Below are 25899 nucleotides of genomic sequence, written 5' to 3'. Positions count from 1 at the left end.
AAACCAAAAATAAAACAATTCTTGGAACTGTCATATTTAGTTATCACAAAGCTCCACATCATGGGCACCTGGGTGGCTCAGTCGGTTAAGCGTCTGCCTTCAACTTAGGTCATGATCCCAGAGTCCTAATATCGAGCCCTGCAACAGGCTTCTTGCTCAGTGGAGAGCCTCCTTCTCCCTCTCCCTCTACTTCTGCTTCTCCCCCTACTTGTATGCTTGCTCTCTCTCTCTGTCAACTAAATAAATAAAATCTTAAAAAAAAAAAAAAGCTCCACATCTAAGATGGACCCACCAATCATACCACATAATTGGGCCAAATTGTTATTTTAAGTTCATAATTTTTTTAAAAAAAACAAGTATTTGTTTAGGAATAGAGATTCAAATTGTATCAGAAAAGAAATTCTCAAAGGGGTTGAATTCACCCCAAAAGAGGTCTCCCAAGTCAAGGATGAATGTTTCACAGGAAGAAGGTGGAAGAGCATGAACAATGGAGAGGAGTAGCAGACCTTCTCCACCTACCATCTCATGTTCAAATCTTGCTCTTAGCTTTCTCTCCCTCTTATTTTTAATACAAAATATTAAATAATTAGTAAAGCGTAATGTTCTAATAAAATTAAGATTTCCATGTGACATGGTTATTATTCAAGTATGGGACTACACTGAAACCAGTGTTTAAAGACACAGAATAATTTTGGCATTTTTCTTCCTACAAATCCCCTCATTCAAATGCCCACATGTTTAGCCTGAAAGGAAGGAACAGATTAGATAGAATGTATTCTTCTATAGAATCTTTAAGCTGAAAAATGGACAAACTGGAATTCTGTTTCAAAGCTATGAATATCAAGGCTAACGTACATAGCTATATGTGTAGGGTGGATACACAGAGGGTTCTAGGGATCCAAGACCAGTCTGGGACTTTGTGTGAGCACTATATTCTCATGGAAAATTTAAAGAAAATTTAAAAAAAATTCCCATCACTGATGGAAAACTTGAGCCCTGAACATTCTGAGGGCTCTGGACTCTAATAGCTCACTATGAAGCAAATTTTTTCACACTTATTAAAAACACAAGCCATAATGTATATAAATATTGAATCGCTATGTTGTATAACTGAATCTAGTATGATAGTGTATGCTAATTATTCTTCAATTTAAACACACACACACATGCACACACACGTGTGCATTTGCCTGTGTTCACACATCTTCCATTTCCCTGGGTGTCACAGAAGGACTCCTGATGCTACTTCCTACTTCCAGTCTACTCAGAAATACCCTGACAATTGGTCCTTCTGGTGGGAGGCCAGTTCTCTTTGTTTTGAGGCCAATCATGAGGTACTGAAGCAAGTGAACATGATAAATAGAGAAAAAAAATGGTTAGTCAAACATTTACAAAGCAGGTTCAAAGTGAGGCCGTATTTTTAAATTGCCAAAATATTTAAGTCAACATTTTTTCCCCTCGTTTTAAATTTGTTTTGGTCATCTTTCAGAATAAGAAGCTAGAACTCAAACACCATTGGCTTGCCCAAGCATGGAGAGGGCAAGACAATTTACATAAGCTGTTTTCTTAAAAAGATGTCCACTGTGCAAGAAACCAATCCTACTGGCATTCCATAACCATTGGACTTAATTACCCTCTGCTAATAATACAATCTCACTGTGTTACAAAAAAATAAAAGCAATACTATGATCCAATCTTGCTTTATTCCCTTCCCTATTTATTCCCTATCTTCTTGTATCATTTAATTTGGAATAGACTATTTGTTTAGTTTGACTATTTTATGCAACTTAGCTAATGAAAAAGAGATTTCCAAATGCCTGAACTAATCTGGACCATGATTTCACTGTGAGCTGTAGTTTTATGAACCGTGCTATCATCTTATCTGAATGCTAATACAGAATTTTTGTTGTTCTATTGATTTGTTGCATGTCAACTGCCACATGTATGGTGGTCACATATACCACTGAAAGTTCATGCTCATTAAAAATAAAATTATCATGTACTTAAAATTATGCTTTATCTACTTTTGATACCTTAAAACTATCTGAACTACAAAAATTGTTAATTATTACACAAAGGTAAAGTAAACTTACGCCATCCGTTTCTATCTTCACTTTCAATTCCATTTCTTTCATGTTTTTTATACTCAGAGTCTTTGCCCTAGAATTCAGGCAGATAAAAAATAAAATGACATTTCCTAATCACTACAATAACAATGAAAATGTAAAAAGGATGTCATTTCATCTTAACAATTAGAACATAGCTATATTGATTAAAATCCTCTATCCCGTTTGTTCATAAAACATTGGTAAATCTGTATTTCTCTGAGATCCTAAGGAATAGAGAGTAACACTGGAGACATCTAACTAGAGATTAATAAATATAATTTACCTCCTCTGGGTTCCCAGAGCCCCATATCTCCAAGCCACAAGAGGTAGATTGACAAAAAGAATTATAGTAGAGTGTATAGTGTTTAGGAAAATCTTGTTTTAGGGGAAAAAGAAGTAAAGAGGGATCAATGGCAAGATAGGACCAGATACTGATGAATCTACATAGACAGATTTCTACAGAAATCTCTATATAGACTCATAGGGGTAACACTTGACATTTTTTTAGGTATATTATTTCACAAAGAATTTCAAGGGAAGGATGAGAAATGAGTAGAAGCATTATCAGATGAGGAACACTGAGAAAGTAGAAAAAGAACTGGTCAACATAGTGGAACGGTTTCCAGAAGTTCAGTAAAAATCTTCAATAAATTATCTAGAAGAGATTTATACACACACACACACACACATATATATATATATATAAATCTGCCTTCCGAAAAATCAAATTTACTGATGTTATTTAATTTTCTAAATGATTAGATTTTATGTGGCCATTGAATAATATGTCCCCTTCACCTGATTTTTAAAAAAACAACAGCTCTGTGACACAGTGTATAGCTACAGGTTACTTACTTTGATAGATTTTATATATTCTATTTTATAGTGTGGACAAGATATTTCTCTTCATTAAGACAAACATTGTTATATATCATATGCAAATAAACTCTTTCTTTTCCTCTCTAATTCTCTGATACCAACTAAAACATGAGTGTAGCACTAAATATTCCACAGAAATAAAAGTAACTGGCAATACCATTTACTTTGCTAATGTGTCAAAATAAACAGCATTTAAGATCTTACCTTGGGAAGCGACCAATCACGATAGCTATGGTACAGACCACACCGAACAGCAGCCCCACATTGGCAGCAAAGCATATTGTAAATACGTATGTACTGACCCAGATGCCCTGGAAGAGAAACAGGAAACAGAAGAATGACCCTTTGGTAATTCTCATCTTTCTCGTGATTGCTAAATTCCTCACAATCTTATTCTACAACACTCCTGTGACCAAATCTCTCAGCAAGAATAGGCTATTTAAAGAGTGGTAAACAGAGTCTAGAAACACAGAAACAAATCCTGGTTCCATCAGACTCCCAGCAGTAAAGGTGGGGAAAAGGCACATTCCTTCATTTCTAGAAACTGCCAGCCCTTAGTTCAATTCCCAGCAACACTTTCTTTCAGATCTGTAAATAGTTGGTTGATACGCATGGTTCAAAAGCATGCCATAATTTTCCAGTTTTCTCATTTAATGGAATAATATTATAAGCAAATGTTAGCAGATTTTTGGTCATTCCCCACAATTTTTGTATTCTAGGATTGCTAATGTAGTCTATTACTATGTAAGACCCTCAAAGACTAATGGTTAAAATGATTGAATCTAATACCAATGTCACTGTTAGATCAGCCACTATAAAGATTGTTATAATTTTATTTGCAAGGGGCAACTTCTTGTGAAATTGTGAAAGCTGAAAAATCTGGGCCAACTTAGTCCTTGGGAATATTTCAAAAGATTGCAAGAAAATTCTTTTTCTCCTTTAGTTGGGACTCCAACATTATTACAGTTTTGCCCATTACCTGAAATTACAATTTATAACAAGATATTGTATTATAGTTGGCATTTCTAAGTTTATTGCTGGCAAAAAAAAAAAAGATCTTTAAAAGCAAAATAATTTGTGAAATCCAGAAGGCTATATTTTCTAAACACAATTTCCTGCATTTATCAAATATTAGACCAACAAAATATTCAAGCTGCCTCTTTCCCCCAAACTATTTGCATTACTTTACCTATGCACAGTTCTAAGTTGATTTCTTTGTCCCAGTGGCTATATGAGTACTTTAAAACATCTTCAACAATCTAATTCAATCTCATATGCAAATTAGAAAGTTAGAAACTTCTCTATAATCTGAAGATAGCGCAGATTCTTGTAGGGGAGGGTGAGACAAGTTTGAAGTAAATGTTTCTAAATAACATTTTTTACACAAAATGCTTCTCCTTTGTATTATTTATCTAAATGGAGCTTGAGTGATTCTTCATGGTGAGCTATTTTGAAAAGCTAAGCCCTTGGAAGCAAATGGAGGGATATTTACCTATAAAATTCCTTTTGATATAGAAGAAACAAACATTCTAAAGTAAAAAGAGAAAATATATCTTAAGCGTTCTCATGTTCAGATCCATCACGAAGAAATGTAATGCTGTTAGCACTTACTATGACATCATCCTCAGCCTGTCATCTCATAGATTAGATACTAAAATGTTTTTCCTCTATTCAGGTGAAAAGACAATCATTTGAGTCTTTTATACATATACAGTGTAATTTTTCCTCCCTAATGTATTACATGATGTAAAATGCTTCATCACATAAGGCTGCAAGTTTTTGATCATTACTTCAACTTGCCATGATTGCTTTGTTTCTTACTCATCCCTTAATGTGGACTGAACCCCCCCTGGGTGGGGCAAAATAAGACCTCACCAAAAGTTTTATACATCTGATTCCTCATGGCCAACCTCCATGATTCAATATAGCAGAGGGAACCGAGGATCCTGGTCCCTGCCATTTATAAAAACCACAGAGCCCAGAGGCCATGATTCATCAGAGCAACCAAAAATTTTGGTACCATCTGGTTCTATTTTTAAAGTATATTTACTCTCCCACAACATCATCTATTGTAAGTTGGGTTCACAATGCTTATTTATTTCCTGGGGCTACATTTATAGCTTTGAAAAAAAATATCAAAATGTAAATTAACAACACAGACCAGGGAACAAATTCCATTGGTTAGAGTGAGTCCCAACACTGTTCTGTAACAATGTCTGTTAAAGATCCAAACATTGGTTGTCACAGTTGTAAGGAATTAGTTAACTCCCAGGCTCTTATTTTTTTCATCATGTGTTCCCACTTGATCCCTTCTCTATTAGCACTCACAGTCCCTAAACACAAGCTAACCCCAAAACTGACCTCAAGCAGGAAACACATAAACACATAAACCCTTACACAGTGGAGCCTCTACTCAATCACTTCACCTCCTCCTCATTTGTTTTGGTGATTGATACACATTATTATATTCCTGTAGATGTGAATTCTATTCCCACTGTTCAGTTACTCAAACCCAGCCCGATTTGGCCTTGGATTCCTATTTCCTCATTACTTCAGACAGGGTTTTGATCGACAGCTCAAAGTGGAATCATTATTGAACTATAAACAATTTAAAGAAATAAAAATTTCTGGGGATCCCTGGGTGGTGCAGCGGTTTGGCGCCTGCCTTTGGCCCAGGGCGCGATCCTGGAGACCCGGGATCGAATCCCACATCGGGCTCCCGGTGCATGGAGCCTGCTTCTCCCTCTGCCTGTGTCTCTGCCTCTCTCTCTATCTCTGTGACTATCATAAAATAAATAAAAATTTTAAAAAATATATTTAAAAAAAAAGAAATAAAAATTTCTAACTTTTCATGTGATGACTGCTTATGTGATGTTTTTTAAACTTTCAAACTTCAAATTATTTTACGTATATCCACAGCTTCACTTCCATGATATTTTAATATATTCTATCTATTGAGTAATCTGGACATATTCTATCTTCTGGGTTATATAACCTATATCCAAAAAAGTCTGTGCAATAGCCTCACTACAAATGCTATGTCCTGATCATATTCCAATCATCCATGACTTCTCACTGTTGAATTCCTTAGCAACTTGGAAATACCTGTCCACTTCAACCTTAGGAGGCTTTGTTAAACTAAACCCAACGCCTCATTCAACCATCATCCATCTGTTATATTCATGTTATCTTCCTCAACCATACTTCCTGCCCGCACCATACTATTCACTCCAAGTTTTCAACTCTCATCTCTACATAGGAGACTACCAATTTTGAGCTATTAAGCCATTTTTCAAACTGTCTACTGATATCTTCAAATGCAAATGCAAACTCATTAACTTTACCCCAAGATCTCCCCTTCCTTCAATGTTCTCTTTCAGTTATAACTCTAATATTCTTCACGACACTACAGTCAGAAACTGTGGAATCATACTTACTATTTCTCTTTTTTATCTACTCATCCAATTATTTCCTATCAATTATTAATTTTAAAAATCTCAAACCATGCCCTCTTCTTAATTCACTGATAATGGCCTAGTTCACACTTTCCTATGGCTTGCCTAGACTATTCTGATAGGCTCCTACCTAATTACCTGTGTTTGTTATCCGCACTGTAAACCATTTGCTATACTGCTGCCAGGATTATCTTTTTTAAAAGTATTGATTTAGATAGGACATTAAAGGTAATTTTACTCTACTACCTTTTATTGAAATCCATCCAAAATAATATAAAAAAAACTGAATATATAGGGAGGAAAACACAGCCTCAAAGAAACAAGAATATGGTCACAACTCCTAACTACAAAATATGGTGTAGAGTTGCCGAAGACTGTGAAGTTTGTAAAATATCAAGGTGGATACTGGAAACCAACACATCTGCCCTCAGTTTTAATCAATTACAGATTTCTTCATGAATGTCACAGTTTTAAAATTTTATATAGTAATTTTCTGATAAGAGCTCTCAGTTCTTTGGGCAATGGTGGGCTACAAGAGAAGAAGGAAATGTACCTGTATGATATAATATTTTATACCGTGGAAAGAAGAGCAGTAACATGAAACACCAGTTGTATAACTTAAAACCTAACTTCCTAACCAAAGGAGACTGACAGAGGTGAAGAAGGGAGAAAAGACAGCAAGTGTCATAAGAGAGCCTGTGATTGTGAGGCTTTGTTGCAACAAGGGACAAATCTTCTGATGACGTACCTAAATCAGAGCTGTGGACTACTCCATCTTACTTCCTCACCTCCTTCCCTCCCCATATTACTTTTAAGCAAATAGCTAGGACCACTAAAAATGCATTATAATCATAAAATAATCACAGGGATTTATTCATAGAAATAGGGAAGGAAACAAAATAACGAAACAGAGACGAGATAGGTCTAGACATTGTAATAGGCAATTTAACACCCCCCACCCACACACACAAACCCTCAGAAGTAGATGTGAAGATTCAAAGAAGAAAACCTATATTATAAAAAAGAAAAACTGAAAGAGATTTTTAAAATAAGCTGGAAGAATTTAGAAAAGGATGTGGATAGATATAAAAACATTATAGAGATAAGAGCCATATTTGAAGCTAAAAAAAAGAGAGATAATCACAACTAGAATACCATAACAGGGATATAGCAAATAGTCCAGAAAAACCACACCTCCGCTCCCAAAAATAATTTTAGGAAAATATATAGATACAAAGAAAGACAAAATAAAATCAACAAATACATAATTCATGAAAAGAATATATAGATTTGGGGAAAATACTCAGAGATACATTAGAAGAAAAATTTTGCATATAATCTTTAATTCTGAGATCAAAAGGATATGTCATTCTCATAGAAATTTGACACTGGATGTTCAACCACAAGAAATATTCTGATAATATCACCAAATATCATGGGCAAGAAAGAACTTCACTGAATATCCACGCAGAAAAACAAATTCACATAAGATAACAAAATAAATCATGTTGACCTATAATTTCTCTGTTTTATCTCTCAATACCTGAAGATAGTGCCAAGTCTAAAAAGTCCTGGGAAAGCTTTTTAGACTCGGCCAAAAACTTCCTTCTAGTATGGGAAAAAAAATCCAACATACAGATATTTTTACCACGCAGCAGCTCAGGGAATATAAACACATAAGCCTTTCTTGAAAAACTTGGGGGATCCCTGGGTGGCGCAGCGGTTTAGCGCCTGCCTTTGGCCCAGGGCGCAATCCTGGAGACCCAGGATCGAATCCCACATCGGGCTCCCGGTGCATGGAACCTGCTTCTCCCTCTGCCTGTGTCTCCGCCCCTCTCTGTGTGTGTGTGTGTGTGACTATCATAAATAAATAAAAATTTAAAAAAAAAACTACTTGGTAATGACATACAGAAAACAAAGAGATTAATTGAAATAAATAACTCCGGAATGAGAACCTGCATTTAAAATAAAACAAAATAAAATAAAAAACTAAGGTAACCAGTAAATGCATTTAAATAATCTTCTATAATTGAATGACATCATCTTCTAGCAGTGATGTTCCTAACCAGAAACTTAGAACTACTTCTAGACTGATGCACTTTATATGATGAATTGGTAGTGAGGACAAATTAGTGTAGTCTCTTAAATATCTTTCAACTCTATTTCTGCCTCTTGAACCTCCTGGTCTCACTTGTGTTCCAGGCCTTGCTCACTTACTTGGCTGACTTCCTAAGGCATTTCATCCATCTTCCCCAAATGACTCCAGCGACCCTTCCAATACATAAATCTTATTCCTACTTCTCCTTTTCATGATGTCATACTGCCTTCAGGATGAAGTTTAGTCTTCTTTATAGGACATAAGCAACCTTTCCCAGTCCAACTCATTCTTAACCTTTGCAACCCCATCTATTACTACTCCTACAATCACACTCGATGTTCCACCCGTCATTTCCTGGAAGAAGGCTTTCCTGACATCACTCCCCTTGCAATATGGTACCATGCTCCCCCTTATGAAATAAATGAGTCCCCTAGAAGTACCTTTATCACAGGGTTATCAAATAGCTTGTTCAATAAGTCTGCATCCTCTAATTTCTCTATTTCCATGTGCTACCTCACATATATCACCTTTAAAAAGTCATGATCTTCCATCAGTCTGGCTAATTTTAACCCTTTGGCCTGCCTATCAGTACTGTTACTTCAAGTCTCAGTTCCCATTTCAGCTTGGCTGTTAGACTCTCATATGCACCCAGTCCAAATTAAATGCTCCAACTTCCATTTTTTCCCCAGCACTAAGCTTGTACTTTTATTTCCAGGTAATGTTGTATCATGTCTTGCATAATAAGTTGATGTTTCTATGTCTGCTTCCTGCACAATGAAAGTGTCTGGAGGGGACAAGTAGTTCTTTATTTATCTCTGCGCTCCTCATGGCACCCAGTATTGTACTTGGGTAGGGTAATACTGAGCCTTGAGAGAAGTGTTATGAAAATAGGCACCAGTTACCCAGTTACCCCACCCCCCGCCCACCTCCCCTTCCACTACCCCTTGTTCATTTCCCAGAGTTAGGAGCCTCTCATGTTTTGTCATCCTCTCTAATTTTTCCCATTCATTTTCCCTCCTTTCTCTTATAATCCCTTTCACTATTTCTTATATTCCCCATATGAGTGAAACCATATGATGATTGTCTTTGGTCACCAACTATTAAAAGGTGGACATATGAGTGGTACAAGTCTGCTGATAAGAGTGAAGAACATAAGTAGGCTTAAAAAAAAAGAAAAGAAATGTATAAAATGTATACATTTTGAATAGAATATATTTTCAAGTGGAACTTGCCTAATCTTTTGTATTAAAATATTAAATGTTAAAAAAAAATAGGCACCAGCACAAATAATCCCCCCAAAGTCTCCCTGAGCAAAGAATGTGAAGGAGGGAGAAATATAGAGAACTGCATTTCAATATGGCAAATGTCATAAGAGAGTTAAACAGAGGGTACTTATGAAATACTTTACCTGTATTGGAAAGGGAAAGTATTTTGGATGATCCTACATAGATATATTTCTCTAAAATAAGTATGTTATACATTTCTGTTAGTAGAAGCCACACTTGATCATTGTTCAGTACCATTTAATCTCTTGCTGGCAATATCCTATCAACATAATGCTCCTCTCAGTGTCACCCCTTTAAAACCAAATTCATGAGACTTTGTGTTTTGAAGGAATATGGTCACTATTAAGATGTTCACCCTATATTAATGCAACACATTTCTTAGCAATTAATGATGGTTTTTCATATGTATTCTATTACTGTGTACTTCCTTGATGAGCTTCACTTCCAGAATCAATTCATAATGGAAATTGAGAAGACCCAAACCATTCAAGTTAGCAAGCATTTCATTAAAAGTTCTCAAACAACACATCAATCAAAATTTGACAAAATTCCATTTCTGTTTCTTATAGACATTTTATATTTTAATGCCTTTATTAAGAGTTTGAAAAAATAAATGGTAGTTTATGAAGTGTATAAGTCTCAATGGCCAAAACTATTTTCTGCAAATAAAAATATCACAGTTGATTTTGTGATACATGTTTAAGCCATAGAGGGAAAATTTTAGGTCAAATTTCTACTTACCCAGTCGATTTTATCCACGTTCCAATATTTTTTTAAGTCCCGAAACTGTATTAGCATTCCCTTCAGTCCGACGACAATAATACTTGCAAGAACACACTACAGATGGGAAATAAGTAAGATAAAGATTTTCATCGGAATTTAAAAGGACCAAGGTATTTCTTGTATGTTTTTTAAGTACTTACTAGAGAAAAGCAATCATCATTTAGAAAACTAAAACAATATTCATTTCGTTTAGAACTAATCTATTATTGTACTTTAGGAATATTGTATCAATTCTAGGAAATCACAGTGTAAAATTTATGCCATTGTAAAACATACAAAAGAAAAAAGACAAGTAATGAATTTATAAGGGTGCATGTTATAAAGCTGAATATCCTCTTAACTTTAAAATAGTTATCCACTGCCATTTGAAGTTTGTTGAAAAAATTAAATTTTTATATTATATATTTCCTTGTAATTACCTTTAACATCAATTATCTGGTTTCACCTGAAGATATTTATAAGTCACTTGAAAAGTGAACTTGATTATTAGAAGATCCTGCTGTGGAAATGATTTACTCTCACTATATGAATGAAGAATTAGAACAAGACAGGATTGAGAAGGTCTCCGGCTTTCTGAGGACCAGAATCTTACTTGGGTCAGTGTGATGCCCCAGATTTATGAAAAGCAAGGTAAAAACCATTAAAACTGGGGTTCTGAGTCACTCTGTATAAGATACCAGTTGTGGCAAGAGGTATTTTGTTCCCTACTCCCTTGCCCTACACACATTTTTCTAGCAGTCCAAGATCTGATAAAATAATTCCAAAGTCTGTTTCTTATACCAGAGATTGCCCTGTTCCACCCTCCAAACGAGCACAGAATAAATCTAATTCCACAATGCCAGTTTTACACATGAGCCTAAGAAACAGAAAACAGCCACGGTCCCTTCCCATTCCTCCCCCATCAAATGTGGTCTTTGTTCACCTCCCCTCCATTCAATCATTACTTCTGTCACATGGTTTTCAGATGTAGGGTCATTGAGGCTACTCTTCTAAGACATTTTAATATACAATGATTTCATTAAAAGTAAGATTAAGAAGTAGATAATGAAAAAGTACTACTGTACCATGGGCAGCCAGTAAAGCAAAGGTCCTACTGCATAGATGACTATCAGGACAAGAATGCAAGATATTAAACAAGCCACCTGTAAAATACAAGACAGATGAGAAAGAAAGCCTTGAACTTTCTTATTATTCCAAAGTTATAGGAGGAAATAAAATTCTTAGTTCATCTTGATTATAAGAAACCAAATGTTGGTGCATGATTGTTAAATTGCATAGACTACCATTATCTATATTTTGCAGCTGAGAGAACCCAAACATGACAGCTGACAAACTGATGCAATCAAATTAAGTCAGTGATGAGAGAAAAGCAATTCCACACAAAGAAATAGGACACCATCAACTTTTATCACACATCACGGCAATGACTTTTTTTGTTTAATAGTGAAAGTGACATTTCAATTAAAAGTCCGTTAGCCTGTTGTTGTTCAGCTTGACTCTCCTCATTTCCTAGCAAGATGTTTGAATAATAACTGAATATGCAGCTTAGGGTTTTTCTCCGCTGATAATAAATTTCCACTTACTCTCTTTGGAGTTCTTTGTTAGGAAGGGTTCTAGTATGAAGCAGTTATATGGGATTATAGGAGCAGTCTCTGCAGTGAAGGAGACTTAATTTCATTAATCCTGAAGAGTCATTAGTATCATGTTCCAAACAACTCAACCTGCTGACAAAAGGCAATTCAGAACACCTGACTCCTAGCTTTGCTCCACTTGAGAACCTGGTTCCACATAAGCAAATGCATGCCTTAGTAAAAACGTTTAGCCAAACTGTCAGCCCAATAAGAGAAAGGAGGGCTTTCACAGGACCAAAAAGATGCCCAAATATCATTATGGAGATAGCAAAGGGAATCAGGATTTCATAGGATGGCTAAAATTAAAAATAAATATATAAGCAATCAACCAGTATCAAAGGTTGGCATGGACTCAAAGCAGCTGGAGTTCCCAGACATTGCTGGTACGGATGCAGCATAGTACAACCACTTTGAAAGGAGCTTCACAGTTTCTTATGACATTGTGCGTACACTTACATGTGCCCCAGAACTACCTAAGAGAAATGAAAACATATGCCCATGCGAATACCTACACGTAAATATTTATAGCAGCTTTATTCATGAACACCAAAAACTGCAACTGGGGACGCCTGGGTGGCTCAGCGGTTGAGCACCTGCCCCTGGCTCAGGGCATGATCTGCGGTCTTGGGATCGAGTGCCACATCGGGTTCCCTGCCTGGAGCCTGCTTTTCCCTCTGCCTACGTCTCTGCCTCTCTCTCTCTCTCTCTCCATGTGTCTTTCATGGATAAATAAATAAAATCTTTAAAAAAGACTGTAACTGACAAGTCCACCAACTGGTGAACAGATTAGCAAATTGTGGTACATCATACAACGCAATACTACTCAGCAATAAAAAAAGAGAAGAGACTATTGATGTATGCAACATTATATATGAAACTCAAAACCATTAAACTGAGTGAAAGTAGACACAGGTTCTTTCATATTTAGTGGAACCCATCTCCAGCACTCCCCAGCATATAAAGGGAGGAAAAAAAATATCCTTCTGTGGGAAACAAGACCTTTGGGAACTAAAATCATTCATAAAACATGTCATAGTATACCAAACTGTTTAGGGTGGTCATTTAGGAAGAATTGGTGACATTATATAAGGAATTTTTAAACAATAAGATATGTCTGACATTCCACTAGGCTGGAGAAAGCCCAGGGTCAGAGAACAGATCATAGGATTAATTCAGATAGCTCAGTAAGTGAAGTATGTTTGCAGAAAGAAAAGGACACCAAATGCGAAGGTTTATTTCATGACAAAGGATGATGAATGCCATGCACCCCTTCTGTGAGACTCTTCATGCAATATACTTAACAGCGTACTGGAAATAAAATTCTTCATCTTAATTGCAGATGTGAACTTTTGAGAGCTACAGTCTAAACTACTTTGCAAGGGTTTGAGGCACAGGGAGGCAGAGTGACTTGCCCAAGGTCATAGAGCTTGGGAGTTAGAAGGCATATGGATTATGAGCGAAATTGGAATCCATAAAGCCAAATATATTTTAAGGTACCTGCATATCTTATAATACACTGGAGCTGTTAGAGAAATTACAATCTAACTAAATAATTGTATTTAAAACTACAACTACCTTTGGGTTTTTCTCTAATATTTAACAGACCTTTTGTTTACACGATGCTTTGGATGTACATCAACAATTGTGCACTCACTGAACTACAATTTGTCAAAAATACATCAAGAATTAAATGGATGTAAAAAAAAAAGAATTAAATGGACGTTAGTTCCAAAGGTGGCAAGCTATGGTGAAAAAGAGTATTTGTTCACATTCGATGATTAGGCATATACAGAAATAGACCATATGAGCAAATGGCTTAACTCCTTCAAGGCACTTGTCTCATCACTGTTGATGCCTGAGCTCAAAAGTAAGTGCATCTAACTGGACGAGAAATCTTTATTAGTTCTGTCCAGTGTATCTGCTCCCCAGGCATGTAAATCAATAATAGTTTCTGCCTTCAAAGCTCTCAAAATACTGCCATTCATTGTCTCCACAATCAAGACCCCCAGATCCTGAAATGTAGACCTGGGTTTTTGTTTTTTTTTTTTTTTTTGCTTTTAAATATTTTTTTTATTCATTTGAGAAAGAGAGAACAGGAGGGGGAGTAGCAGAAGGGGAAGGAGAAGCAGACTCCCCACTTGAGCAGGGAGCCTGGTGTTGGGGCTCGATCCCAGGACCCCAGGATCATGACCTGAGCTGAAGGTAGATGTTTTGTGTGTGTTTTTTTTAAGATTTTATTTATTATTCACAACAGACACACACAGAGAGAGAGAAAGAGGCAGAGACACAGGCAGAGGGAGAAGCAGGCTCCATGCAGGGAGCCCGACTGGGACTTGATCCTGGGTCCCCAGGATCACACCCTGGCCCGAAGGAGGTGAAGGCAGATGTTTAACCAACTAAGCCACCCAGGCACCCATTGAAATATAGATTGGTTAAAAAAAAATCTTTGAGATCATGCAGTCCAAGCCATCATTTCATAGATGGCCAACTCAGTCACTATGCAAAGAGTTTTTGAACAGAGATCAGTTATTTGCAGCGCTCTCACAGACTTCTCCAACTTCAGGTTTCTGAACACAGTTGAGCTGTATTTTTAAGTATTACCCAAGTTTCTGAATATTTATTATTTGTATATGAAGTGATGCTTTTTATATATCTCTAGATATATAAGAGAAACACTTTTTACTTTTTTTATTTTCTTAATTTAAATTCAAGTAGCCAACATAAAGTACATACTTAGTTTCAGATGTGGTGTTCAGTGATTTGTCAGCTGCATATAGTACCCAGTGCTCATCGCATCATGTGACCTCCTTCATGCCCATCAACCAATTGAATTACCTCATCGCCCCCCCACCTCTCCTCCTTCAACCCTCAGTTTGTTCCCTATAGTTAAGAGTCTCTCATGGTTTCTCTCCCTCTCTGATGACTTCCTACTCAGTTTTCCTTCCCTTCCTCTATGACCCTCTGTGCTGTTTCTTATATTCCACCTATGAGTGAAACCATATCATTGCCTTTCTCTGATTGACTCATTTCACTCAATGTAATATCCTCGAGAGAAACATTTTAAAGGCAAGTTGCAACCAAAACAAGAGAGAACCTTGCTCCTTTCTAAGAAAAAGATTTATTTACTTGAAAGAGAGTGAGAGTGGGAGGAGGGCACACAGGGAGAGAGAGAACGAAAGAGAATCTCAAGCAGACTGCGCTAAATGCAGCGCCTGATATAGGGCTCGATCTCATGACCTCGAGATCAGGACCCAAGCCAAAACCAAGAGTTGGATGCTCAACCAACTGGGCCACCCAGGCGCCCTCCTTGTTACTCTTTTTCAAACCTCAGAAAACAAATGCCAATTAAGTGCTCTCCTTATATTGTTGGCTTATGTTGTTAGCCAGTAACAAAGTGTTCACACCCTTAGTTAGGCACAAGACAAACACTGTGTAGGTGTTTTGCTATTTTTCAACTCTTTCTATGTTATACTAATTAAAAGGGCTAGAGACTTTTTTTTTTTTTTGGTCTAAAATCTAACTACTCATATTGAGTTAATTCTGCATAAAGGAGAATGAGATCTACATATTCTCCCTGTTGCATCATTATATGTATTGTATATGTTGTAAGTTGCTTATAGATAGGACTCTGCAGGCATCAGTGTTATGCACACCTACATAGACCACTGGAGGAAGGGTGAGATGCCAGCCATTTCCGCCCTGAATAGTGGCTAAAGAAGGCAAAGTCAGCCAAGAGCTCACTATATGCACAGCTTGGTGGTAGAAGGGCAAAAGTTGTGGGAAAGGGCAGAAGGCGAGAGAGGATACTGGGTCACGAAGGCTAGATTTAAAAAGCTTTAAAGAAGTCAGGAGCAAGAAGCCAAATTTGGAAGAATAAAAGAATATAGCTTGGCAAATTAGAACCTAGAGGCAATCTCAGTGTTGCAGAAAAACATGCCAGCTGTCATTTCCGGCTGTGACCAAGCTTCGCCTGCAGCAGATGCTGCTTCTCATCCTTCATGGTTCGGTTACGCCTCCCAAACTGCCCGCAGAGCACCAGTGTGTCTACTCTGTTGGAAGCAAAGGGAAGCGAGTAGGCGAGAGGGCCAGGGCATGCTGTGCTCCCTCCCATGATTACCATTCCTCAGAGGGGAGGATGGAAGGAAGATCTGCAAGACTTCTTCATGCTGTGTGTCTAGCAGCACCAATACTTCCTAATTCCTAGAGATCCATGCTCAGCATGCCGCCTTTTCAGGGAATCACCATAAAAAAGAGTGTCTATGTGTGGAGGATAGAAATGGATTGGCCTCCTGGATAACTGGGTGGCTCAGTCGGTTAAGGGTCTGACTCTTGATTTCAGCTCAGGTCATGATCTCAGGGTCCTGGGATCAAGCCCCGCCTGAGCTGCTCACTCAGCAGAGTCTGCTTGAGATTCTCTCCCTCTCCCTCTGCCTCTCTCCACCCCTTTCTCCTGTGTACAGGCTCTCTCTCTCAAATAAATAAATAAGATCTTTAAAAAAAAGAAAAGAAAAGAAAGAAATGTGTTGCCTAAATGTGGAAGAGTTTTTAGGTCTTCTAGATTAATTTCCTGGAGATAATTCTAGTTCCTAAAAGAGACAGAGCCATTTAAGGGGTTGTTCTGTGAAGTCTTGTCACACAGAAAACTGGTTTCACAAATAGCCTATTTAAAGCAAAATTTTTAAGACTTGGCTTGCCCAAGTGCCTTCTTCAAGTCATGTCAATTATCAGTTATACCCACATAACAGTTGCAATGTTAAAGGTCTAAAATGACTACCATGGGAAAGCATCCTCAATTTGGGTATGCACATTAAATCAGATTCCTTCTCTGTGCAATTTAATGGGAATTGTTGGACAGATTAGTGACCATCTCGACAAGCAGAACAGCATGAAAATACTCTCCTGCTGAGCTTTGTCTCTCTGAACTTGTGTTTTGTTGGATCTCTTTCATTTCATCTGAAGTCTAGAATAAAATACCATGCAGAAAATAACTCTGGAAAGTCACTAGAAAAGTTCTGGCGCTCTTATCATTCAAACCCATGTGGCCCACAGAACAGAGAAAGGTGCCTCGTCATTCCTACCCTATTAGTCAAACAAATATATGCCCAATTGGGATCCCTGGGTGGCGCAGCGGTTTGGCGCCTGCCTTTGGCCCAGGGCGCAATCCTGGAGACCCGGGATCGAATCCCATATCGGGCTCCTGGTGCATGGAGCCTGCTTCTCACTCTGCCTGTGTCTCTGCCTCTCTCTCTCTCTCTCTCTCTGTGACTATCATAAAATAAAAAAATAAAATTAAAAAATATATATATATATGCCCAATTAAAATGAAAAAAATACAATATTTAAAAATAAATACATTTTCTCAATGTACTGTCTCCTTAGACATTCAATATTTAAAGTTACAAAGATTAATGAGGCAGTTTTATTATTATTAAAATAGTCATTGGAAAAGTAGTAAATGCCTAAAGGAAACTCCAGGTGTGAAACCCCCAGGTGGAAGACATCTCACAGATTCTATTCCAACCTTCTCTTGCCTCTGTGATGAAGATGCTAACCCGTTTAACATCCTCAGGAAGTTGGAGGGGCAACTTGGAATAGAAACTGCCTTACTGCATCCCAATCAAACCAGGATGTTTTACTACTGAATGTTAATTAAACAAAAGGTTCTGGAAAGATTTTATTACAATAAAATATTTAACGATACTAATAATGTAATCACTGACAACTGTTAACATTGAAGGAGTATGTATTGAGTGCTCAGGCTTTGGGTTAAATAAGCACATATTAACTCATCTAATCTCTATAACAAATACTTGACCAGCCAAGTCTGGTGAGGCTAGAAAGGTCAAGTTATTTGTATTAAGTCACTCAACTACTAGTCATGGAGCCAGAACACGAGCCCAGACTCTGGAATCCATGCCTTTAGCTACTTACTTTATCTAGCCTGAACATGAAGAGAGGAAATCAAATATACTCCCGCATCGTGAGAAATCAGGTGGAAACTACTATAGAATCATAGAATTTTATAGATAGAAGTGTCTTCAGAGTCAGGGATGACACTTGAGTACACGATGCATTAAGCATTCGAATTTGGCCCCCAAACACTTGAGAGCACAGTTTGTAAGTGTTCACGCTTGTGCACATGATAAACCTATGCTTGAAGTCGCTAGCTTCATAAGAGCCAATCAAAATGTCACATAAAACAAGGGTGAATGGGGATCCCTGGGTGGCGCAGTGGTTTGGCACCTGCCTTTGGCCGAGGGCGCGATCCTGGAGACCCAGGATCGAATCCCACATCAGGCTCCCAGTGCATGGAGCCTGCTTCTCCCTCTGCCTATGTCTCTGCCTCTCTCTCTCTCTCTCTCTCTCTCTCTCTCTGTGTGTGTGTGTGTGTGTGACTATCATAAATAAATTAAAAAAAATTAAAAAAAAAACAAGGGTGAATGACGACATCACATCTTACCTCATGAGTTACCTCAATTACCTCTTGGATTATTATACATTCTGAATTTGTTGCTGCTTCCTCTCTGATCCATGGTACATTCATCAATAATTTTATTAGTTACTTTTATGCTGTATTTGAATTTCCATTTACCTGTATTTCTCTTGCCACTTGCCCCCAAGGTCAAGAACCATCTTTCTCAAATTTATTCTTCTATAACCGTCCCCCCCAAAATGACTTAACATGAGGCAGACCCCTAATAAATGCTTGAATCATCACATAAAATGTGTTATAAATACACATTCAACGCCAATGTTATGAACTGTTTTAATAGTGGTTAGCTGTTAATTCCTTACAGTAACATCTGCATAAATTTTCTTATATGAAACAGTCCTTGAAAAAGTGCAAGATTTGAGGTCAATCTACCTGGATTTCAAATCCCTGCTCTGCCACTCACAAGCTCTGTGACCTGGGTAAGTTATTTTTACCCTCTTTCCTCAACTCTCTCATGTGGAAACTGAGGATAATAATTATACCTCCTTCAGAGTTGCCTAAAGGGTAAATGAATTTATTTATATAACAAGTATGACATGCAACGCCTGGCACCTAACTCAGTATATGCTTCCACCAACATTCCCATTATCATCATCATCATCAAAACAACATCTTCCTTAAAAGCATTGTCTGCCTCCTGGTACCCAGCATAATAACTGGTCCACAGCAGGTGCTCAACAAATGCTGAACTGATAGAAGTTCCTAAAAATATATAAATATGCCTTTGACCTAAAATGTGCACAGATGACTTATCAATTGTTTATATACTTGCACACCCCTACTGAAAGAAATTTCCCCATCAAGGACAGATTCTGCATATAGATGATTTCATTTTACTTAAATGAACACAAATGGAAAATTTTCAAGTTGGTTAATTAGCAAAACACAAAATCAGCATCGCCACTAGAGGGAGCTTGATTCAAAGGTTGCCAACAATAAGGGGCCGCGAGTCTGATTCCTGTCTGCTCCCTGAGTCCCTGGGCTTCTGGAAGGATCATTCACAAGAAAGAGAGGGAGAGAGAGAGAATGAGATTTTCTCGAAACGAATTAGAAAACCGTTGAAGAAGTGAAAATACTTTCAGGACTTTAGAGAGAAGCTCAACATCCCCCCTTTCCAAAAAGGAGAGTCACCAGCGGTTCTCTGGTCCATTCTGAACGATGAAGTTACCTGCGTCTTTGCCCCTGTGCTGTACAGGCCAGCAGTCCTTCCCATGGCAGCAGCACTTGGTATGCAGAAGAAAAAGGAAGGAATCACATTGCTGAGGCCATGGGCCAAAAATTCCTACAAGATTGATAATAGGAGAATATATCATTACTTATTCCACAATCAACTTTTGGAGACCACGGGGACATCTTGTCAAAGGATGAGGCTCGTTTGTATTCAGTTTCTGTTCTCCGCATTTGTTGTGACTTAAACATTAAAAATAAGATAGCTAACTTTTTTTCTGAGTGCTTACAACAAGCCAGAAACTGTTCTAAGCATTTAATGCTCATAACCACCTTGTAGGAAAGTTCCCCACCATACCCACCACTCCACCAATGGTTTCCACAATGCTAAATCTAGCGGTGGTTTCCTACTTCCCTGGCCTAAAAGTGGCCTTGGACATAGTTGCTCAGTTCCTCCTCCTTAAAGGTTCCTTCTAGGTCCTTCTAGGACCCCACACCCTCCTGTCTTCCTCCTACCTCCCTGGCTACTACTTCTCAGTTTCCTTTATGGTTCCTCCTCCTCTAACCAATCACAGATATTGGACCACTTTTCTCTCTGATCTTAGTTATCCAGATTATACATTGACAACTCTCAAATTTACATCTGTAGTCTGGGTCAATCTTCTGCACATTAGACTCATATGGCCAACCTGCTACTTAGGGTCTCCATTTGGACGGCTGACGGGTATCCCAAACTTAACCAAATCATGCTGTTGCTCTTTATGATCCCCAACTGATCCCACATTCTTCCCCACCTCAAGTTCCAGTTGCTTAGACCAAAGAATTAGAGATATTTTTGACTCCTTCCCCTTTTCCCAGATGGCACCCACATCCAATCCGAATCTGTCTACTTCTCATCTCTTGCATTGCTACAACCCGGTCCCAGGCATCAAATATCACCTGGATTATTGCAAAAGCCTCCTAATGTTTTCCTGCTTCTGCTGTTGCCAGTAAACAAAACAGATAAATATCCCCACCCTCAGAGAGCTGGCACTCTAGTGAGGGAATGCTGACAGTAAGCAAGATTAGCACAAAAAGCAAAGCAGAGAAGGGAGTGGAAGAATCTGGAGTTTAGGATTTCAGTTTACCAAGGAAGGCCTCCCTGAGAAGGGAACATTTGAACAAAAGAGGCATGCAGATATCTGAAGGGATGAAGTTCCTAGCAAAGGGAGCAGCAGGTACAAATGTCCTGACCAGAGATATGATTAATGGGTCAAAGGAAAAGGAAGGCATAAGTGTGATTAAAACAGAGTATAAAGGGAAATGGATAAAGGGAAATGGATCAGGGAGGAAAGTGATGGTGGCAGGTCATGGAGGGCCCTGTAAGCCTTGGAAAAGAGGAATTTCACCTGCAAACCCTGCTACTGAGAGCGTTTGGGATGAGGAACAACATGGTCTGTGCTGTATACCATTGCATCCCTTGTTCCTAGGCCACTGCCCGGTACTTGGTAGAGCTCAATACACATCCATTAAATGAATAAATCTGTTTTTTTACAGATGACAAAACTGGGGCACAGAAAAACTAAGGGCACATGGAGTCAGAGTGAGATTTTAGACACGGGTAATACCCCATCCCACAGCTGCCTCTGCAGACCTATGCAGGAACATACGGCCATAAGGCTTGAAAGAAGAGACTAGCAGAAGTAGATTTAGAAATACGATCAGTAAAATTTTCATTGTTTGGTATTCTCAGAATAACCCCTTGTGCCCTTTAGTTTTTACTAGCAAGAATAAGTAATGTTGGTGTTATTTTTACTTTGAAATCCATGATTTTTAAAAGTCAGCATGCAATGATAATATATGTAGATTCTACCCTAAAATCAAAAAGGACATCAAGATGTCTCTCTCCCTAGGGGGGAAAAATGTATATTATCAACCAGCCCATGAAGGCTAGGTTTTTCAGCCGTCTATGAATGTTTTAGAGATTTTTATTCTGTTCTACCCATTCTTGCTATACACTTAGGAAATTATATTTTTCAGAAGTTCAACATGCTCAGGATCTGGGAGTGCACGAGGACCATGATACAACAGCCCTTGGACAGGGGCTGGGGCCTACTCCACCTGGTTGTCATCAACTGGGTATTTGTATTTTTTGGCAGATCCTTGAGCAAGAGCCAGGGAGGCCACATAGCCGACGAGTGCCACTCCAAAAGCTTCAGTGATTACTGCAGAGAGGACATTCATGGGGGGAGCTCGAGGTGGAGGGATTCTGTGGAAAGAAAGACCATACTGAAGTCATCAACTTCCCTGTAATTTCTGTAACAACTTGCAAATGAATTCAACTGCTGTAATGGCTATGAAGTTCACACAGAAAAAGTGAAACACTCTTGCGAAAACCAAGCAGCCTTGCTGTTAGATGCCCTTTGTTTTCAATATTATTTAGCAGAAAAATCACAAGGATCGTCGCCAAAGCGACGGCTCCATGCATCCATTGGCATTTGCACCCAGGGAATTTAGGTTACACTAGAGAAACTCTGACTCAACAAAAATTTCCTGTATCAGAACAAAAACAAATCTGGAGTGTTCTTGCATTCTAACCTTTCCAAATATTTAATTGGCAAAGCGTTAAAGACTATATTTCCCACTCTGAGTACTACAGTGTTGTGTGCAAACAATGGTTTGCTGTGGGCTACAATCTTGAGCTAATCCCTAAATTTGCCATTGAGTTCATCGTCTTAATTATGTTTTTAACTCAATCCTTTCATGGTACACTTAACTATGTATCACATATGTCAAGAAAAACATGTTTAAAAAATTCCACCTACCCTCTGTTGCGAAATATAGTTCCCCAGTTGTAAAGAAGCGTTTAAAATATTTTTTTCAACTAACACCCAGCCACTGTCTCCTTGTCTTTTGAAAACCACTTGAGCCAAGGTATCATTGTTTACTTATCCCTGATGATGCTTTGGAGGACTTACTTCTCCTCCAAAAAAACAAATGAAAAAATCCCTCTGGGGAAAAAGTAGAAGAAAAAAAGGAAGATAAATCATGTTGACTTAGTATCTTGCAAGAGAGTGGAATGGTCAGCCCTCTCAATTAGTTGTTGCATTTAATTGTCCACAGGACCCCACACCGAGCGCCATTCACGCACTCCATTGTGGAGTTTTAAGAAAGTTTAGGTAATGCATCTAAATCACAAAGTGAATGGTAGAGCTGGGGTTCACTGTCTCTTTTCAATGCCTTCAGAGTTCCTTCAGAGAATGGGTCCTTCAGAGAATGGGTCTGGAAAGGCCTCTCAAAGGAGAATTAAAGCATGTTGGGGAGAGGCATGATCTCTTTTACCCACTTAGAAAAGTTTACACCCAAAAGAAATTGATTTGTAACATTACAGGCCCTAAGGTACCTCAATGTGAGTCTGCCCTTTCATTGTATAAGAACTTCCGTTTCATAAAAATTGAACTTGCTTAATTATTAATAACAATGAGCTGACTTAGAAAGAAATAATAATTTTACTTTTGAGGTGGAGAAGTGGAGAACCTTGCAGAAAACCCAAGTTGATTCAAATAATCACCATTAGCCTGCAACTACACAAAGGCTAAAGACAGGATTTATTTTTAATTATCTTTTTAACCCTGAGAATTTTTCTACAGTTCCTCCATTTTAATGTAATTAGAAAGCAAAATTTGGGACTGAAAGATAAAAGTATAGAGGACTAAACAACTGTTAACTTTGCCCATATTTATAAATATTGGTGAATATACAGCCCATTAAGAGGGAATAACCCTACGGCACCTTTCTCTTCCCTAAGATGTCTTTGTGTTCTTTCAGGCTATATTTGGCTCAATCTTTTGCCCTTTTAGGGTGAACATTTCTTGTTAACCTTCCTCTTAGTGTCCAGGAGAAGATTGTAAGAAACCATACCCTCTTCTCTACTCCCACCCTCTCTCACCATTATACACCACCCAGGCCTATGGGGTTTCTATTTCAGATGATGCTTGTGTGCTTTTACTATGTTTTAAGTGAAATAAAAATAGTCATAAGAATATGTGAGTGGAATAGGGAACAATAAATCCCAGACAGAGCATGACTATAATTTAGAAATTCAAACCCTCTGTTTTTTCCCAAATAATATCTTTGTAAATAACTTCCAAATCTTTTACCTGAAGCAACGCTGTATAAAATCATTACCAACTTCCCTACTAACAGGCAAACAGTTTAAGAAGTTACTCTTTCTCCATATGTGTATTATTTGTCTCTATCATTTTCAAATAGAAGTTAATTAGAATTTTATCCAATAGAGGACCTTTGAAAAAAATGAAATTCATAGCCGCCTACCCCAAGTCCTTTCCTCCATCAAAAACAAACAAACAAAAAAGAAAGAAAAAGACATTACCCTTTTGGAATATGACCAACTACTTCTAATCCGTATGTGATTTCCATATTGGTACAGTAACAAGCAAATGATGCAGCAATAATCTGTGTTCCATTTGAAAAAAAAGAAAAAGAAGATTATTAACTAGCCTCTCAAACACCTTCAAACTATTTCTAAATGTCACATTGTTCATGTGCCCATGATTGTCAAGAGTAAAGCTGTACAGACATTTAAAAATTAAGAAAATTTTAAAAATTAAAAAAATGCCTCTGAAACTTGAGAGCACTTGATTTGCAGTCTCAAAAATCAAATGGCATCCCAATAACATGGCTTTTCAATATCCTTCTCGATGTGTCAATCCAATTATGACTGATTTTGAAGGGGCACGAAACAGAATATGGGAATGGACGTATGTGTGTATAGATGCCACAAACAACCTAAATAGTTGTCTTTCCAGACATGAAGGAATGCTTTATAACACAGCACGATTTCCCTCCCTGACACCAGCTTTTCAAGAGTTCGAGTTATTGCATTAATACACCTGTATAGGTTAGTAACCAATGATGATTTACAGTTTCCTTAAATAATTTTGAATTTTGAGCTTTTACGATTTCTTAAAGTAAAATACACTAGTTAATAACATGCTGGATTCACTGTTTTTAAAATTACCTCTGTGGAGTCTCAGGTGCCCTACACTCTGTTATGTGACCTATGATAAGCAAGGTCAGGTATTCTCTGCCTGTATACATAATCACCTTGGAAAATGTATGTTCAGAACCCAGTTCAGTCTGTTATTCTAGCCATGCCACTCTCCATGTTTTCCAGCCACTTTCACATTCTCTTTTCATTCTTCTGATAATTTTAGTAGGTACTAGAAATTTCGCATGGCTATGGCATCAGTTTGGTATTAGTTTGGAACTACTTCTACACTATACGTTATTGTTAAAAAGAGACATACTGATTTTCTATTTAAAGTACAAATTTGCCATATGAATGGCCAGAAAAAAAGGTATAACAAAATTACACTAGCAAATTAAGACGCATTTAACAATTGATGACCAATAATATTATTTTAGAGGGATTTTTCCTATCTGTGTATTTCTGTTCTCTGTGATGATATTTAACTGAATCTGTAGAGGGTTTTCAAACATCAAATAGACTTAAAAAGCAAAGCGGCCTTGAGAATTTTCTTTAAAAAGGCAACAAAACTATACAGGTTATACTGTTAACTTAATAAATAATGGGATACAATAGTATTTTCTGATGAAGATAGTTGTAGTTAAAAAAATTCAGGCTATTAGATTAGAATCAGGAGTATTAACATACTCAAAAATTACCAAGATGATTAAAAATTTTAATTGCAAATAGTTTCCATGAGATATTTACATCAGGTCAGAAAATACTGTGAGCTCTAAAAGAAAATATACAATAGCCACAAAATATTGGTTCCTTATTGAAAATGGAAGAAAACATAATGTTCATTAATACCTATAGCCAATATTAAAAATAAGTACTCTAAGCCACTGAATTGGCTTTCAGACAATGTCTTATTTCCACACTGTATTTCTTTGACACTTCCTTTATTAGCAGAGTCATTGGTCCCTCTTCAATATTATTTTAATATTATATGTGTGTCTAGGGCCAGCAC

At 37.6% G+C, this 25899-nt stretch overlaps 1 protein-coding gene across 1 annotated transcript in view; it reads right to left on the bottom strand.

Moving 5' to 3' along the window:
* SLC26A7 (solute carrier family 26 member 7) overlaps positions 1-25899 on the bottom strand; it is a 119044-nt gene that overhangs the window by 24892 nt on the left and 68253 nt on the right. Inside the window, exons 7-13 of the mRNA XM_055303297.1 lie at positions 24273-24355; positions 22001-22148; positions 19902-20015; positions 11674-11751; positions 10568-10663; positions 3192-3298; positions 2094-2160 (exon numbers count right to left, since the gene is read on the bottom strand). Coding sequence (XP_055159272.1) covers positions 2094-2160; positions 3192-3298; positions 10568-10663; positions 11674-11751; positions 19902-20015; positions 22001-22148; positions 24273-24355 — 693 coding nt within the window. The remainder of the gene's footprint in view (positions 1-2093; positions 2161-3191; positions 3299-10567; positions 10664-11673; positions 11752-19901; positions 20016-22000; positions 22149-24272; positions 24356-25899) is intronic.

This window comes from Nyctereutes procyonoides, unplaced genomic scaffold, assembly GCF_905146905.1.
Source record: "Nyctereutes procyonoides isolate TBG_1078 unplaced genomic scaffold, NYPRO_anot_genome, whole genome shotgun sequence".
Taxonomy (NCBI): Eukaryota; Metazoa; Chordata; class Mammalia; order Carnivora; family Canidae; genus Nyctereutes; species Nyctereutes procyonoides.
This window is presented reverse-complemented; position numbering and strand designations above follow the sequence as displayed.